The 18,646-nt window shown below is 36.7% G+C and overlaps 1 protein-coding gene across 3 annotated transcripts in view; it reads left to right on the forward strand.

The window, feature by feature from the left end:
* The window catches only part of LOC145666324 (poly(A) RNA polymerase gld-2 homolog A-like), an 83,495-nt gene that overhangs the window by 59,196 nt on the left and 5,653 nt on the right, over positions 1-18,646 (forward strand). For all 3 annotated transcript variants that reach the window (XM_081733427.1, XM_081733426.1, XM_081733428.1), the window contains exon 10: positions 8,982-9,097. In XM_081733427.1, coding sequence (XP_081589553.1) covers positions 8,982-9,097 — 116 coding nt within the window. The remainder of the gene's footprint in view (positions 1-8,981; positions 9,098-18,646) is intronic.

An 18,646-nucleotide genomic window follows, 5' to 3' on the forward strand; every position in this document is an offset into this window, starting at 1 on the left:
TTACCAGTTGTATTCCACAGGTGTTGCTCTAATCTCTTATCTGTTTCTATTTTCGTATGCTGTGCGTTATCAAGCAATAGTTAGAATTCCGTCTATTATATCCATATATATTGTGTTTACTCTTACAATAGTCGCCCTCGCATAATTGTGGCACCGTAACTGTGAAGTAAAAATATTCACCAAAAAAAAAAAAAAAAATCCTCCATAAAAGTCGCAGTCTATGGGATATATTTGTCTTTGTGAACGAGACTTTCTTCGGAATTGCTTATCTTGCACGAGTCCGAGCAAAAAGAACTTTTCGTGTTTACTGACACGTAACATCGTGACCCATCTGTCGACATAGATCAGCCAACTTACATTCTGCGCGCCCTTCTCCAAGTATGAGTCATCCCAATATGACATATGTTTACAACTATCTTGTCTGCTCTGGCATTCCATCGTATTGTCTCGAGGGACTCAAACTTCTGGTTGTGATTCCAAAAATCACTTTCTGGCTGGCAAACAGCTTCTAGCTCCAAAGTGACACAAACCACCAACGTCGATACGCGACTTTCATTTTCATTCATTGACGTTTATCATTACCGCACGGCTTTGGTGCCAATGCCAAGATTTTAGTTTGTGTGCGCGTGCGTGTGCGTGCTTTTTATGTTGCCACAGTGTTGTATGTATCAAAATTCGAAATTGTTTTCATCGTAGCGATAATTGAATGACAGCTTTCCTCGCGTAATAGTCGCATTTGGATTTTTCATTTAAAAATTGTACAAAAAATGCGACTATTACGCGAGTAAACATTGTAAATCACCATATAGCCAATTATTTCTTAGCTTTTAAATATATCAACATATCTTGTGATTCCTACTTAAATGATGTGCTTTGATACGCTACCGCACCTAAGTATAGTCAGTAACAATAAATTTCATCGCTACATATCATAACTTCTTGTTCTTCAGGTCAACAATTACTACTTTTTATTTTGTCTTTCTCTTTCGGCATCACATATTCAGCAAACATTTACCAATTACAGCCAACTTTGATATGTGATATTCCAATTTTGAAATTTTCCCAGTGGGGACGCTCGGTTGGAAAAGTGCAAAAGTTTTTTCAGGGTAGCCATTCTGAGTGAGGTTTTCCTCACTCACACCAGACAAATGCCGAGAAGTTACCTAACAGATCCCAGCCCGTTTCCTTTCTTCCCTTTCGTCAGATAGTGTGATCGCCGAGGGACATCATCCCTCATACGTGATGGAATAACATGGTCATATATGCCGAAAGCCCAGAAATCTAATTCCTAATCCTAACCCAACTTTGAAATTGATAGCAGGTGTCTAATCTGTGCAGTTTCTGTTCGGTCCTAACAGATGAGGTCATCTGAAAGAAACCGTATTAACTCGAATGATCGTGCATAATTCCATATAATAAACTGTACTCTTGGATTTTGTAGACTTATAATATATTTTTGTAATGGTTGAGTGATTTCAGGTGTTCTTTGAGCATCAATTGTACCTTTCATATTTCCAAAATTAACACGTAAATAAAATTACGACTACTCTCAGAGAAGTTAGTACTGATCGGAGTTCATTAATATAGTGTCAAGATTGTTTATACAGGAAAGTATTACTTACAACCTATTGATTACCTATATAGTAACTCTCAGAAATATGGAACATTCTTCGTATATTCCTCCTACGACAAGACACTCTGTGTGAAATGAACTATGCAATTATTAATTGAATTTAATAGTTATACTATGTGAAAATCAAATAACACTTAGTTATCGTGAAGAGACATTATATGCTATGCAAAATCCATAAGTTGGTGAGTTCAACGTTATGTAGGAATGCATGTTCTTACCGTGATATTCTTGTGAAAATAAGTTCTGGTCTACTATTAATGTATGTTGTGTTCCATTGTCACACCAGAAGTTCTAATGACAAGTCAAAAGTTCTTTCGTTTTCTCAGTAGATTGCCAGAGTGAGGTTGCACTCAAAATCACATAAATCATGCTCGTTACAAGAAAATCAGTTTTTGAGCCTTGTGTCTGCAGATTGTTCGGTTTATATCGCACCGAATTACGAACGCGACTGTCATCTGCAAAATGACAGTACAACGACACGTCTTCTGTCGTGAGCAATAATGTGTCTGAAATTGTAGGTGGGTAAATGTGCATTATGCATTAAATTACCACTATGCATTAAATTACTCACTGGTCTAGATGCATAATGCTTTGTTTTTACGTTGTTAATTTGAGAAACTTCACTATAAACACCATCACTCACATTAGGGTGTCCATGTTCAATATTATCTACCGGGATTCGAAGTTCGGACCTCTCCATAGGAAGTGTATACTGCTGCCGATCACTCTTAGCTGCAAAGCGTCTCTTATTCCTCCTATCACTATTCATAAACTGATTATTGAAAGAATTTGAAACACCCGCACCATTAGAAGATTGAACACCGGACCCAAGTTCCTGATTCAGAGCCCCTGACCGGTCACTATTCCCTGCAAAGCGTCTTTCCATATTCATCCCCATGTTCACTTTCAACAACTTTTTATTAAGCAAATATTGTTTATTAGCAGGACAATTGGCTACTCGGTGCCGTCCACCACAAAAATAACAGGAAACCTGTTTACGCTCTTCATCTCCTCTACTTGAAACCTTGGTTAATGCACTGTATACCTCCAAATTCCTTTGATGTAAGTCATATTGATTTAATTCACTCAACAACTCATCTAATGACGTTGGGTAACGATACTTATATATGTCATGTTTTAAGTGGGGATTCATTCCTTCCATAATGATTTGTATAACTTCTTTACTATTCCCATAATTTAGGGATCCATAACAAACAATATACGAGTCTATTATTTTGTTTACATAATCTAATAAATTCTCTTCGGGTTTTTGCATAACCTTAATATATCTATTTATAATGGCTCGCTTACCTAATGGTGTCATGTATTTTTGAAACAAATGACTTGTAATTTGTGACCATTCGATAGTCATTTCATATAAGGAAATTAATTCTTGATTTAATCTACCTTGCGCTTTTCCTAACGCAGCAATTAGAACGGTTTCTAGTGGAAATAATTTCAGTTTAATAATACCATAGACTACACTCATAAATTGAAAAAGCTTTACATCATCTGATCCATCTACTACAGGAATTCTACGTACGTGTTCATTAAACAAATTACAAGAAGCATTAACCGTTAATTTCTCCATATTAAAATTAAAAGGCACAAAACTATTCAGTAAACGTACGTTCTGAGGTTCATTGCGCATAATTTCAACTTTATTTTTATCGCAAAATGGATTTGTGCTTTTCTTTTCTTTCGCAATCATCTCCTCAGCTGATTGATCAAGGTCAATAAACGGATCCAGGGAGCTACGACTACTTGTTGTCGACACACACAGAGGTTCCAACTCGTCCCTCAACATTCCGCTGCTATCAGCAAAGTCAGAACACACACCTGTTGAAGACAGGTCAGTTACATTATCAGCAGTGAACGACGAAAAATGTTGCCTACTTGATTCTGCTTCCCCTTCCCAATACAACAAATCCCAACCTTGACCTATATTAGGCGGAATAAATACTCCCCATTCTTCTCCTACAAACCCATTTAATACTAGTTGACCAGGCCTTCCCGCAGGATTTTCCATATTTATGAATAATGAAGAAATAAAAGTTAATGCTATAATATACAAAAATATTCCCACCAGAAAAATATTTCTGCCTAATAGCGACTGCACACTTACAAGCATTTGTTTCGTACAAGCAATCCGGTATTACCATACAGCCTTCTAACCATCCAAAATTCAAACTTTTTTTTTTTTTTCAAAAAGAATGCGGATATATTTAACAACTCTAACAACAAACCTATCAAGTAACGAACAAACAAATGTATATACATGTATTATGTTGCACGTTCCCTCCTATAGTCTCCAGAAAACAGATTTTACTCCAGCACTTTAAACCTATCAAGTATGTAAGGCATGTACCGTAACTAATTTCAACATTTTTTTTTTATTATTATTATTATTGAAGATTCGATTGCTACTGTTTGAAACGTGCCTTAGGTATGGCTCCGTCGTGGGCCACCGGCCGTTAATGACCAGGACAAATATCTATAAAGGGAAACATGCCCTACAATAATAATAGTTAAATGAGGGAAATTATGCGAGATCCTCCTAATGCAAATCTTAACTATATTTTCTATATGAATTCTCATCTATAGAATTTCTACGAGTTTCAGCTTACCAAAACAAAAAACCATGATATAAATAAACAGAAAGATGCTATTAGGATATTGAAATAAAAGGTTATATATGTGAATTGAAAACTTTATAACAATAATTCAATCAAGCAATCTCTACTTTCAATAGATTTGAACAAGAATAGTAGTTTCTACATATGTAAATTTATATCCTGATATATATATTTTTATACTGGATGAAACTGTTTTTACTGTAAGTATATTTAAGGAGTCTAATAGAGTAGCAGCATCTACCCTACCACAATTCCATATCATTAATTTTCTAAAAAAAATTATATTCAAAATTGTTTTAATAACACACCGTTCTATAATTCAAATAGATATAAAATATATTTAGTCCTAATTAATGTAATACCTTAAATCAGAGAATATAACAAATTAGTATAACAACTCACCCATTTACAAAAGTGATCTCTAATTCCATTCACTCCCGATTTAAGTAAGTGGGTGTCACCGTACAGAACTTTTCATCCACACAATATCACCAAACCGAAATAACACTATTCAGAAATTAGATACCAATACTTTAGAAATATCCGAATATAGATTTCTTTTTCAGGAATAAACGGTAAAATTCACTAATTCTGAAAACCCGTAATATATATATATAATAACCTTATACACAGTTGAATATAGTAGAACAGATAGTGCCCACTTGCACAGTAGCAATCGAATGGCTAAGCCATCCTCTTCAAGCACCGTCGTAGGTACGTAATTCACCACTTTCCGCCAGAGGCGCTAAAAAATAATTTACATCTTTATTTCGGGTTGCATACTCGACAGGCAATAAACTCCAAGATTTTTAAGTGTGGATAAAATTTCCGCATGTAACAAGGAATGCATGTTCTTACCGTGATATTCTTGTGAAAATAAGTTCTGGTCTACTATTAATGTATGTTGTGTTCGATTGTCACACCAGAAGTTCTAATGACAAGTCAAAAGTTCTTTCGTTTTCTCAGTAGATTGCCAGAGTGAGGTTGCACTCAAAATCACATAAATCATGCTCGTTACAAGAAAATCAGTTTTTGAGCCTTGTGTCTGCAGATTGTTCGGTTTATATCGCACCGAATTACGAACGCGACTGTCATCTGCAAAATGACAGTACAACGACACGTCTTCTGTCGTGAGCAATAATGTGTCTGAAATTGTAGGTGGGTAAATGTAAACCGTTACTGGGAAGAGTGTGTAATTGACTTTTTCATGTTCGTTTTCCTTCATACGTATAGTAAAAGAAAAGTGTCGGCATAATGGACTCACACTCTGGGCGACTGTTATGAAAGGTATTATGGCCCGTTACACAGACCAGTACCTATGGCAAAATAGTCACCTAAGAAAAGTAACAGGAAAAGGACTCCAAGGAAAGTGACGCCCGCAGTATTACAAGGGATTCGCGGATTGGTATACCATGAAAATCCACCTACTTACCATGCAATGGGCCAGCGATTCAGTTGGCACCTTCGACAGTGAACAGATACAGTCGTAAGCGGTTCCCACTCAAATTCATTGGTAAAGCCGCGTAGACCACCTGTTCCCTCGCCACCATGCAGAACGAAGATCGAACTGCAGGAAACTGTATGAACGGTTCAAATGTTCCAGTGGACGCTGCACCCTCGTTCGTCATTCCATGGATTCATGGTGGTTACGGGATTTAATTACATTGGGAAGTTGCCGATACGCAAGGTTGGTTAATAAAAAAAAGAAAGAAAGAAAGAAATGCAAGATACGTCCAGGAATTCACACCTATTCAGATTGACAATCCACAATTGAACGGTGCGGCTGCGAACCAGGTGTAAATCCATATGGACAACAAGGTCTGGAGTCACACCACCAGAACATATTTTCGTTTTTATCAGTAAGTGGAACGCGGAAATTAGAAATTTAAAGTATCCCTGATGCCAGCTCAGTGAATACGTGCGGCTGTCATTGGCTGTTCAAAAATTACCTACAAGTGCGACTGAATTATGTTGCCTGTGCTTCGCCGGAGTTTGCATCAGTGGAAATTTGGATACGGGGGGGGGGGGGTAGTCCACAATGCTGGAAATCCAATAGAATATGATCAGTGGTGGTGACGATGTTTCTGGTAAGGTTAGTGCCTTTCAAAACTGATCTCATTTAAACCGAACAGCCTTCTAAGCAGGATATTCAAAGTTCTTTATAAGTAGTGTTACAATAGAAAAGAAGCAGACTAGCGGGGCTAGGACTAGAACATAGAACGTATTATTATTATTATTATTATTATTATTATTATTATTATTATTATTATTATTATTATTATTATTGTTATTATTATTGTTATTTGAATGTTACATGAAACGTTTTCTTGTATAATTGTGTATTTCATGATTATTTTGTTGCTAATCATGATTTTTTTTTAACTCTCACTTTAACTCAACTCGGTAAAACAAGAAGAAATATCGTAATGAAAGTCTGTTTTAATCTCTTACTGTACTAATTGTGATATGCTTACTATTGGTATTCATACCGTGACTAAATATGCTAGTTTGACTAAGGAATCTTATGTATAGACTAACAAATGCTCCCTCTCGTTACTATGCATTCTTCATTATGCATTCTTCCGTCTCTTTCTTTCACATAGAATTCCACTGAACTCGAGGGGGCTCAGTGGTAGAGCGCTTACCTCTGGTGCATGGACAAAGTAAGGCTGTGGTGGACAACATCGTGTCCGTGGGTTTTCCCGGGGTACTTCCGTTTCCTATCACTTTCTCATTTCACCATTTCTTCCATCGTCATTCACTTGACTTAATCGTCGTCTCCCTTAGCCTAAAGGGCATAATCATAGGACGTTAAACTGAAAGATTTCGTTTTTTTCCCACGGAACTCGGAAGTAGTCTTGAAATTCGAGAGTAGCTGATATGAACATCTTAGTTAACCCCCGCCCCTTTTCTTCCCTTGTAGGTCAAATATCAAGAAATCGGGAAACAACTGTTTAATTATGTAAAATGAAAAATCAAATATTTCATTTAATGTGTGCAATCTTATCAAGTGCAATCCCCTTTTCACCCTTTCCACGTCGAATTTCCAACAATTTTTTTTTCCTCTCTAGATTAAATTTCAGAAAACACGAAACTACATGTTTAATTAATTATTTTAAATGAATAGTCCAGATATCAAATTTCTTGTAGCTTTAAAGATTTCCGATGAGACCGATATTCCACCTCATCCTTCCTCGTCTTATTTTCAAGAATTCTTCCTTAGTTGTGCCTTATGTACAAATTCTATAAACTGTCCAAATTGAAGTTTCTAGCTTAAGCAGTTTTCTTGAGCGTTGATTCAGTCACTCACTCTACTCAGGACTTCTTTTATATAAAGAGATTTCTGTAACAAAAAGTGAGAAAGAAAAACATAATTAGTAAATTTATAGTAAGTTGCTTACTGCAACGATTTTTTTTTATTATTTCCAAAATGTTCAGGATTGTAAAATGCGCGGTAGCCCCACATAGTGTAGGCGCTAACCTTCTCGTCTTTGCGGCGAGCGGTTCGAAGTCCGGTGGGGACACTTACACCCAGAAAAAGCGTAAAAGCTTTTTCAGGCCAGCCATCTTGAGGGAGGTTTTGCAGGGTTTTTCTCATTCACACTAGGCAAATGCCGGGATACCACCTAACATAAAGGTCCGAGGCCGCTTTCTTCCTTCCGTTTCCTCGGATAGTGTGATCACCGAGGGACGTCATCCCTCATGCGTGACTGGTTAACATGGCCAAAGATGCCGAAAGCCCAGAAATCTAATTCCTAAATCCTAATTCCTGTAAATTGAGTCTATATAAATATCCACGTATAAATAATAATAAATATTGCAGAATCGTGGCCTGTCCAAATTTCATTCTTTACTCATGTGACTGTTCCGCGTATGTGTGACCGAGTAGTTAAGAAAAGGTTAAACGGCTATGCGTTGTATATCTCCCCTGATTCCGGACTGTTGCCTGCCAGTGTAGTTTCTATTGCAGAAAACTCCGTTGGTGAACTACGACAGGTATCTTATTCCATTTTTCTTTTATAATCTTCCAGAATCGAGTAACAGTTGCCACACACCTGTTGCTCAAAGCTCTGTTATGCAGTGTTCCTATGCCCAAGCGCTACGAAGTCGGCTGTGATGAGCCGTAACGAGTGAGTATCTCCTATATGTTTGTGTACACCGTATAGTTGCGTGGAATATGGATATTGTGCATCCATCATTGTATTGGTTACGTAATTCCTGGACACTGGTGGCTCATTTGGCTGTCACGAGCTGTTTGACGCAACGCTCGCCTCACGTTTTGAACTTCCGTACGCCCCTGCATTCCGTCTCTTAGAGACCGTTACCCAATTTTCTTCCTACTCCTTGTACACTTTCTCTGCACAGGAATGGGCGCATCCGACAAGTATCGCTGTCTGGGGTGACGCACCTATTGATCGGGTGCCCACACTCATGCCCTATTGGAATGCGGATAAATCGTGGCCTCCCTCCCAGTATAACAATGTGTTGTCTGCCATCATATATTCTCGCTTTGTTCTTTCTCTGCAGTACTACCAGTCGGGGTGGTAATGTAATCAGCTCGACTGCTTATGTGGAGGGATGGTCGTAATTTAGTGAGCACTCAGTGTAATGAAATCCATGATCATTTAGAAAATAGTAAAAGAGTTATGGTGGTCTTGCTTGTGATCTTGGTATCAGTGACTTACGTTTTTTTTTTTTTTTTTTTCTTTCAGTTTTAATCAAAATGCTATCTCAGTTCGCCTAGCGTCTAAGCTGCCTATTGAAGAATGTAGGAGAGCGCGATCATTCAAAAATGATCCTCATCAATGGAAGTATCTCTGTATTGAAGGTAGGTTGATCTATTTTCTCCTTAGTTGCAATAAGATCTTGTACTTGGAATAGAACAACGGTAAAGTGCGATTATATAATAGTTTAGCTAGTTAAAATTTAACTATATGGTTCAAACAGATTGGTCTTCCCTGTTGTAATTGAGCTTTGCGCTATTATCTTGGTAGTGGCGCCTAAGTGGCTCCATATGACATGTCATTTCAGTTCCACAGTGGCGTAGACTAGTTATCAACATATGTCTGGTGTTGAAGCATATTTAAAAATCGGGGATTCTGTGATCGTAGTAGAACAGCAATTTTCGTGCAAGTCGATACGGAAAAGTTCTTAAAAATAGTACTGTTATAGTCAAAAAATTTCAAACAAATATCACATTTACTCAATTTCGCCTGTACACAATTACGCTCGTACAGCGAAATCCGTTGTAAAGTTGCATGGACTTGTACCTGTGAAGTGCAGCCACATAGAATTTATGGCAATTCATGGATGTTTCCAAGGAGCCTAATTTCATTACGTGGTGACCAGTGGCGTATTTAGGATTTTGTTTCGGGGGACTATGCACAACACGGGAAAGCATAGGGGGAAGGGAATTCCCCACCAGAGTTTGGGAATTAAAAATATTTTAATAGATTTCTATTGATATACTAGGAAAAAATGATGTGAAACTCTTATGTCGGTGGAGAATCTTACTCCCCAGGAAAATGTGAAATGACGCTCCTATGAACACACGTTGAATATTTGTAATCTGATTTCAATCTGATTTCGTTTTAGAAAAAATGAAAATATTCAGTTTTATCTGTGTACGTTTTTACTGAAAGAAAATGTTGAGACAAGTTGAAGCTGAAATATACTGATTGCAATTTTAATGGCAAGAATTGCAGACTGGTGAACCTTATGTGCTATCATACACAAAAAATTTAACAGTGACTGTAACCTTTTATTCTGTTCATAGTAGAAAAAGGGGACATCCTCTTGCCCTACTTAATTTCCCGGGCTACTTATTCCCTCCTCTTGATTTTCTTTAATTCAAACATTTGCCTTTCTTTATAACTAAAAGATGTAAATATTCCTTTGCTATAACTAAAGTCCCATTATGTTGATATCCGTGCAAATTGCTGTGGAACACTAATTTTACTTATCAGCTCCTATTAGTTTTGGTGTTACTGACGATGACAGACTTCAGTTACAATAAGAACAGTCGAAAGTATAATAGGAGAAACGAAAGAAACAGCAGGCTTATAACAAGTCACTTTTTTTTAAAAACTAAAAGTTACTTTTTGGGGAGGTAAAGTGACTTTTTCGTGTGATTTATGTTTTGCATTGGTAGTTTTCTAAGAAAAATATAAAAACAAATGGAGAAAAGGCAGAAACTTGTTACTCATTATTCTTCTGAAAGCTTCAGTACTTGCTGCCACATGTGAAACAATCAGCTTTATTCTCACTTCAGCTTTTATTCTTTCTAAAGCACAGTGGATGGTTGGTAGATGCTTAAGCTCTCAAGGTGGGTTTGGGAACCCTTCCGTGTCTATTCTTTTTTTTTCTATCATAATAGTCTTTCAGTTTTCTCTCGTAAGAGTTAACGCTCCGCTGAACGTTGTGTGTGTGTGTGTTTTTGTGTGGTTCATCATGTTGATCTTGTGTTATGCTTCGTGTATGTTCTTCTTAAGAGTAGGTGATGAATTTGAATATTTCACGGCTTTGAGAACTCTCAATGCTAAGTTAAATATAATGTCTGGGATGAAGAAATTCGGAAATAGGCCAGAACTGGTTCCACTTACTCAGAAGCTTCTTCGATCTGCTAAGTCTGCTTACCGTAACTACAAAGCATACTTAGAAAACCTAAGTAAGGAGGAAGCTCAAACAGAAGTAAAGAAAAAAAGATGAAACAAAACAACAAAGAGAGAGGTGATGAAAAAATTGATAAAGGAAAAAGGGGTATGATGAGATTTTGGTAACTTTTTGGTCACTTTTTCGTGTGCTTTTGGCCACTTTCCAACTATTTACAAGAGACCAGACCACTATTAGCCCTGTAATAGCTAAGGAAAAGAAACAGAAGAGTAGAATGGACGAAAGAAAAAAAAAAAAAAGAAAGCAAGCAGTTCTTACATGGAATGAAATATGACATACAGTATTATTTCTAAACAAAGAGCATAAGAAAATGAAAAGTCAATGAAATTCTTGAAGAAGGGTGGTTGTTGTGCATGGAATGCGAAGAATTAACAAATTCATTTCGTTAGGGAGGGGGGGGGGTAGCTTGATACATCCCTTAAATACGACACTGATAGTGACATTACATAACTAGCGCGCTCGCCAGATCTGCCCGTTGTGATTTATTTATTTTTTTCCCATTATGTAACCCAAGAGCTTAAGTCTAAACGTACTCCGCAGACAGTTAAGGAACTGAAAATTCCTGTCCTTTCTGAAGACAGTACCAGAGGAATTATATATGCGCCTATTGCAGAACTTGCGAATGAAACTTCAGGAGTGTATAGCTCATGAGAGCAAGCATTTCAACATTATTATCTTTATAATAAAGTAGTGACAAATATTTATAATAGGATCTGGTTTGCTTTTTTAGTGTCCGATTTAAATTAGAAAGATCTTTCTGTCAAAACGATTGAAGGCTTGAAACTAAATGGCCAATTTTTAACTTCTGTGAAAACTGAGGAAGCTGAGAACTGTAGAAATGTCTTAGTAATTGGAGTGTCACTTTTAATGTGGTAAGCAAGGCGATATGAGTCTGTAGTTTTATCCATGAGAACTTCTTCAACAATGGAACTCTTTCCATTTCTGTATGAACTTTGTAAGTGGTACTCGTCGTTATGGTTGCATTCGACTATCACTACCAAAATCTTACATAAGACCACTTTTATGTAGTGAAATTGACGTGTTTTTAGTATGTTTACAGGAACTATTTTGGAGATGGATACTTTTGCAGGTAATATATACGTTGAAACATAGCTACAGGAGATTTAGTTTCGGTCGCTGACGGGTATAGCTAGTTATGCCATATGCATTTATGCTAAAAATAAATATTATAATAGTTTTTTTTTTTTTAACGTCCCATGATTATGCACGGAGGCTAAAGGCGACTGTGATAATAAAATGGATATGATATGATAATGGTGGAATGTAGAAAGTAAGAGGAAATGAGATAATCCCGAGAAAACCCACGAAATCTGTATTTGTCCACCAAAATATCCAGTTGATTGAGCGGTGATCGAACCAGGAATTGCACGCACCAGAGGTGAACGCTCTACCACTGAGCTAGAACGAAGTCTATAACGTATTCGTAAAACTATTATTGATATTTGCTGTTTCAGTTGAGTCACATTGTATAGTAAATAGTTGAAAGCCAAAATCCGAGTAGAAGATGGACGATATTTTTAAGACGTCACTACCGTAGACGACCTCAGTCGTTTTCGTGCATATTGTGACTTCAGTCCTTTAGGAGAGTTCCTTCTTGGCCAAATGGCTAATGCGCGTGATTCTGGGTGTGAACTAAAGCTCTGCACGGGCTCGGCCGAGCCTGCGGGCTTAGGTCCGACCCGGACTAGGGCCTACAAAGCGTAGATCACCGGGCTTGGGCCGTAAATTTTTAAATATGCAACCGTATTTTTCGGGTCTAACTTTGTAAACTGTACAACGGTATTTATCAGACCGTTCTTTCTGAAGCACTTTTAAAACACAACTGCAAAATTAATCCTCTAATTGCTGTAAATAAAAATACAATTTTGCGTTAATTATTAAGTTTCTGTAATTCGGGCTTATTTATCACTGGCTTGGACCTAAAGGCTAAAACATATTTCGGACTCGTTTCGGGCTTCACATTATAAATTCACGGGCCGGGTTTGGGCTAAAATTTCCGATCTGTGCAGACCTCAAGTTTGAACCCGAGTAATGGTCTTACTTAAGTAGCAACACTTCCCATGTAGCCTCGGTACTTATAAGGAATATTAACCTCCAATTAGTTCAGTTCCGTTCTTCGTCATATAGAAAGTGTGGTGTCATAATTGTGTCTTATGTGTTACAAAATTACACGCTAGCATGTAAGGAGGAGGTATGTTTTAAATTACAGGAAAAGGTTGAACAAACGAATTGAATAATATAGTAGTGAATTATGATATTGAACTTGTATCGAAGATTGACTGATAATTTGTGTCCGCGAGAAGAAAGAACTAAGGCAATAACGATCAATTGTGTGTGATATATTGCTCAGTGAGGACTAAGTTCTTACTGATTGGTTTACAATTTTATATTACGGGATATTGATGAAATGAAGGTGCTGTTAGGTACTTAAGAGTGCTTTCTAGGTAATGAATAAGGATCTCATTTGGATTAGGATAAAAGTAATGTTACAGTTGTTAAGTCCGTATAGTATTATGAGTAATCAGGTTCAACCTAAAGGCAACCTGCTTGAAATAACATTTTGCAGTCAGACGCACTCGCCAATCCAAAAATGATGGTCGCCAATATCTCTCACATACAAATTATGAGAGGTCCTCCCTCCTCCAGCCCCGCCTGTGCTTTGACAAAAAGATATTACATCAGTGCATAAAATTTTAGAAAACAGACATTTACTTTCAGGATAATCAATTGGAATCAGACAATTCATACACAATGTTAAAAAAAAAAAAAATCTTACCTTAAGACTTCGTTTGTGTAACGCTCTCTCTCTGCAGTGAAGTACCAGTTGTCGATTGCAGTTTTCGGATCATAGTCCTTAAGTGAAGAGCCACTGATAGAAATTGACACCGAATCATCCAGTGTGTCAGTCTTAAGTCTGTTGACACTGCTGAAGCCTCTCTCACATGAAGCAGTGCTTACAGGTAAAACTACATAAAATGTGGCCATTTCAATTGAGGATGAGAAAGGAGGAGCGAATTACAACGTTGTGAAAACTTTGCTTTCCGTGTCCGTTGTGAAGACTTCATACCAGGGTTGACTGGTTTAAACCAGCTGATTAAAAAAAAAAAAAAAAAAAAGGGGGTTTAAACCAAAACAAGAAAAATGTTCGTAAAAATATGTGTTCGTAAAATCTTGATGAACACACATTTGTGGGTTACCACGTTCCCACATTCCCGTATACTATTCGTATATTCAGTCCTTAATTCCCCATTCATTACGCAGAGATTATACTACAAAAGCAACTTTTTTTTTTTTTTGTTTATAAGTTTATGAATGTTCCTTGTTTATATATATATATATATATATATATAGTTTGTTGTTATGGTTATGCAATTGCAATTAAAGAAAAATTCTAAATATTGTTTCGTTTTATTGTTTACTATTGATAAAGTACATCTAAATGCCGTACGTTTTTTTTTTTGGGGGGGGGGGAATACAAACCCCACGAGAGGCATTTATTGAAATCAGAAGTATCTTTGGTATCTATTATGTATAAATGAGTCAGGGCCGAAGTGGACTCAAATAATTCGTATCCTTTATTCCCTTCTCTTACTGATATGCAAATTAAGTCATCATATTCCTTTAACTTGGACTAATAAAAGTCGTAGTGAACTAACCTGGACTAAATTAGTTCTTCTGCAGTATTTTGAAACTGTCCATATGTAATTCTGTATAATGGTTTCACTTGTACAACTGTTTATCTTTTTGTCGTTCTGAAATGACTCTTGACAATTATATTAACATGTATGGAAAGATCAGTACAACGTATTTTTACCAGGAGTCCTTCGTGAGTGAGCCGGTAGACGTATCGCATTTGTGGCCAATTAGTTCCGGTTTCGAGTTCAAATGGAAGACAATTCCTCTCGAATGTAAGCCGGGAAGCGGTTCGGATTCCGCTTTAAGCTTATGTGACCTCTTCCTGCATAACCCGGTTGTTACATAATAACACCAAGGCGAAACAAACTTATTTCTGTCCATATGTGATATAAATACATAGAACAAATTATTTAAACCAAAATAACCTGGTTTAAACCAAAAAAAAAAAAAAAATCAGGTTTAAACCAAAAAAATAGTTTGTTTTCAATAAAACCATAGTTTTGCCAAGCCTGCTTCATACTCCGTGTTTTCTCTCACTCAGTAACTATTTTCGTGCGAAACAAACTGCGCGGCTCGGTGAGTTTAGGCAGAAATCATTCTTACCGAACACTGGTCGCCAGCTATAAATAATTTCTAGTCGCCCATGGCAACCGGAAATTTTGCGCCCTGATTATATATATATATATATATATTAGCGCGAGGAATTTTCATAAGACGACTCGAGAAACTCATAATTTTTCGAGCCTTTGAGCTCTGAGAAAATAAGCGTAGAAACGTACCTTGAACGCCGCCACAGAGCGTTCACCTCTGGTGCATGGGGTTCCTGGTTCGATCCGAGCTCGCGCTAAGTAAACTGTGTGGTGGACAAACACTGTGTAATTGGGTTTCCACGGGGTTCTCCCGTTTCCTCGCAGTTTCTTCATTCCACTATTTCGTTCATTTCTTATCACCGTCTTCTTTAGTCCAGCCGGCATAATCGTGGAACGTAAAACTTTTTTCGTCAACTGCACGGTCGTAAATTCGGCCAGCCTGCTATACAGGACAGCATAAAATACCATTTTTAACTGTAGGAACATGAGTGGATACTTTTTCGTTTCCTCCAGTCGAAGCATTAATTTCAAACTATTGTGAAACTTACCCACACATGAACCCACACTTATCCACACATAGTAGACCCTTTGGTCTACTATGTACCAAAATAATGTACTAGTTTCGTCACTTTTTTAAAAATCTTTTTATACAACCCATTCTCGTTCTTCACCATTTCACAAACTGGTATTCGTCGTGCATTTATGCATAAGTCTGACTTAAGTTATAAATTGGATTTTCACGAATCACTGCGTTCAATATCGTGATTCGAATATAGCTACTACAACTAGATAATCGTAAGGCAGTAATCAGAGAACTTTCGCACACTATCCTGTAAGAACGAGTGATCTTTGTTGTATATAACCAATAGTTACGAAAATATATTCTTAATTATTTTGATTGAGTCCTTTGTAAACTTTTGATAATAAATAAATAAATAAAAACAAGGCGCTCACTCGGCTCTAGACCATATGTGATGAGCAAATATTTTGTCAACAAACTCGATCTATAAATGTTACAAGCTTCAAGAAAGCAGTAGGGTACTATTATAACTAAAAATTTATTTAATGAATTAAAATAATTGATGCATTGTTAATATTATTTTAAAAGTGATATTATCTATCTTCCTTGTTTATTGCTTCTTCAAAGATTTTTCAGTCTTTCTCAATAGATGAAGTCATTCACATGAAGATGGAATCACTTTATGAAAACATCTTGCTCTTGAGTTGTAATGGTTCTGAAATTTGTAATTCAGCATCTCATCTCTTCATAAATGTGTTTACATGTTGATGCATAACTTCTTTATCAACACATCAGTTGTTCAGTATCCAAGCACCTAAAGAACAAATATATGTACATAAGGTGTGTTCAAAAAGTATCGAACCCTTGGTTGGCAAAAATACTTTTATTGATTTGGATATCTGAAACACTGATCCCCTTCAAAGCAGTCTCCTTGGTAATGCACACACTACTTCCAGCGCTCCCGCCATTGTTGGAACTCTTCTGGAACGCAGTTTTTTTGGAATGTTGAGCAACCGTGTCGTCGCATTCCGCATGATGTCTTCTTTTGATCCAAATCGGGCCCCTTTTACGTCATTTTCAGCTTGGGAAATAACCAAAAGTCACACGGAGCCATTGTTAGGCCAGTCAATAAAGGGTCGAATAAGGACAAAAATGGTGGAAAACTGGAACAAATTTTATTTTCTTTATAAAAGTGTCAGTAACAACATACTCATTTTGCACCCCTCTACCACCCCGGATTTGGACACCATCTTGGAAAGGTGGCGCCAAAAATTAGTTTTTTTCTAAATATCTCACATGGAAAGCATTTTAGATAATTCTCTATAAGAAATGTTCTCTTCATTTTTTTCTCTAGGATGCATCGTTTAGATGCTATAGGCTAATTACGCATATTTTTTATAGATCACTTTGTAGCAGAACCTTAACGAAATTTTTCTAATACTAATTTGTTTTAGTGATTTTTCTTTATAAAATATAAATTAATATATTTTTCATTCATTGTAGCTGTGACTACGGATAAGTAATCAGGTCTATTGGATCATCTGGATCATGTTCAAGATGTCATCAACTGAAAAATGTTTTATCTGTGAGAGACTTCTCGGTGATGGTGTTACATGTATAGAAAAATAAAATGGACTTAAAACATTACTAGATTGCAGTATTAAAGTGAAAGATGGAAAGAGGAATGCCAAATTACGAGACTGAAAAGTATTACAGTTCATGAAAAGTGTAGAAAAGTTTACACAAAAACAAGAAGTAGCCAAGCGTTGCTATCACAACGTACTTCATCACCTAAGGCGATAACCCTTAGGTCAGAAGTACTAGGATTTAATTTTCAAGGAGCCTGCCTGTTTTGTGGACAATGCACATCAGATGAATTTTTAAATGACAAAGTAAAAAACGTGTAAGTGAGTGTGAGAATGTACATTGCGTCGAAACCATTCAAGTTAAAGATTATATTATGGAAACAGCCGACAGAAGAAATTATGACTGGGGCAAAGAAGTTGGTATTAGGATTGGCATACTGAAGCCAGATACCATTCCTTATGCATGTAAAGGTTCCATAAGATTTCTTCTAAAATGAAACGTGGTCGTTTGAAATATAATGTTGTTGTATATCAACGAACAAAGAATGCAGGATGCAGAAGAGCCGAAACTTGAAAGAGAACTGCCTCAGAATATGGTGCACCCAGTTCTAACGAAGGGAGAACATTAAGAAAATGCTTACTACCTTACTTTTGATTAAGATGCATCGACAAGTCCTATTTGTAATGGGGATAAAAAGAATAGTATAGCTCCTGCAATAATGGCGTGAGAAATTGCTATTCCTTTTCTTCCCCATTTTCTGGCATTTTATTTCTTGTTTTTGAAGCTAATACTGTAGAGAAGGTAGTTTAAGGTTCCATAAATGAATGAATTAACGTAATTCAAAAATTCTTTACTGATTGAAACTCATCAATTTCGTAAATCTGGGATCTGGTATCTTCAGCAGTTATTTGTCCGGCTGTCATTATGATTCTCAACTTCTCTTCATCCATATTCTTACGCTTTTGACGATCATACCATGCATCCGTGAGAATTTTATGCCCTGTATCACGGAAGCAAACTATGGGGTTTCTGTTTTTGTCTGTTGATATAATAATATCTTCTGAGTACTTCAGTTGGTAGTGTATCATTACAATCTTGAAAAATTTCACCGAATGAAAATAGGCACTCTTCCTTGTTAGCTTTAGGGTAGTTGAAAGCATGAGCCATAGCATCTGAAACAACATTATCTTTCGAACGACCACGTTTCATTTTAGAAGAAATCTTATGGAACCTTTCCATGCATAAGGTATGGTATCTGGCTTCAGCAGTAACTAAATCATGAATATTGCCAATCCTAATACCAACTTCTTTGCCCCAGTCATAATTTCTTCTGTCGGCTGTTTCCATAATG

This window comes from Thermobia domestica, chromosome 12 (assembly GCF_964235325.1).
Source record: "Thermobia domestica chromosome 12, izTheDome1.hap1.1, whole genome shotgun sequence".
Taxonomy (NCBI): Eukaryota; Metazoa; Arthropoda; class Insecta; order Zygentoma; family Lepismatidae; genus Thermobia; species Thermobia domestica.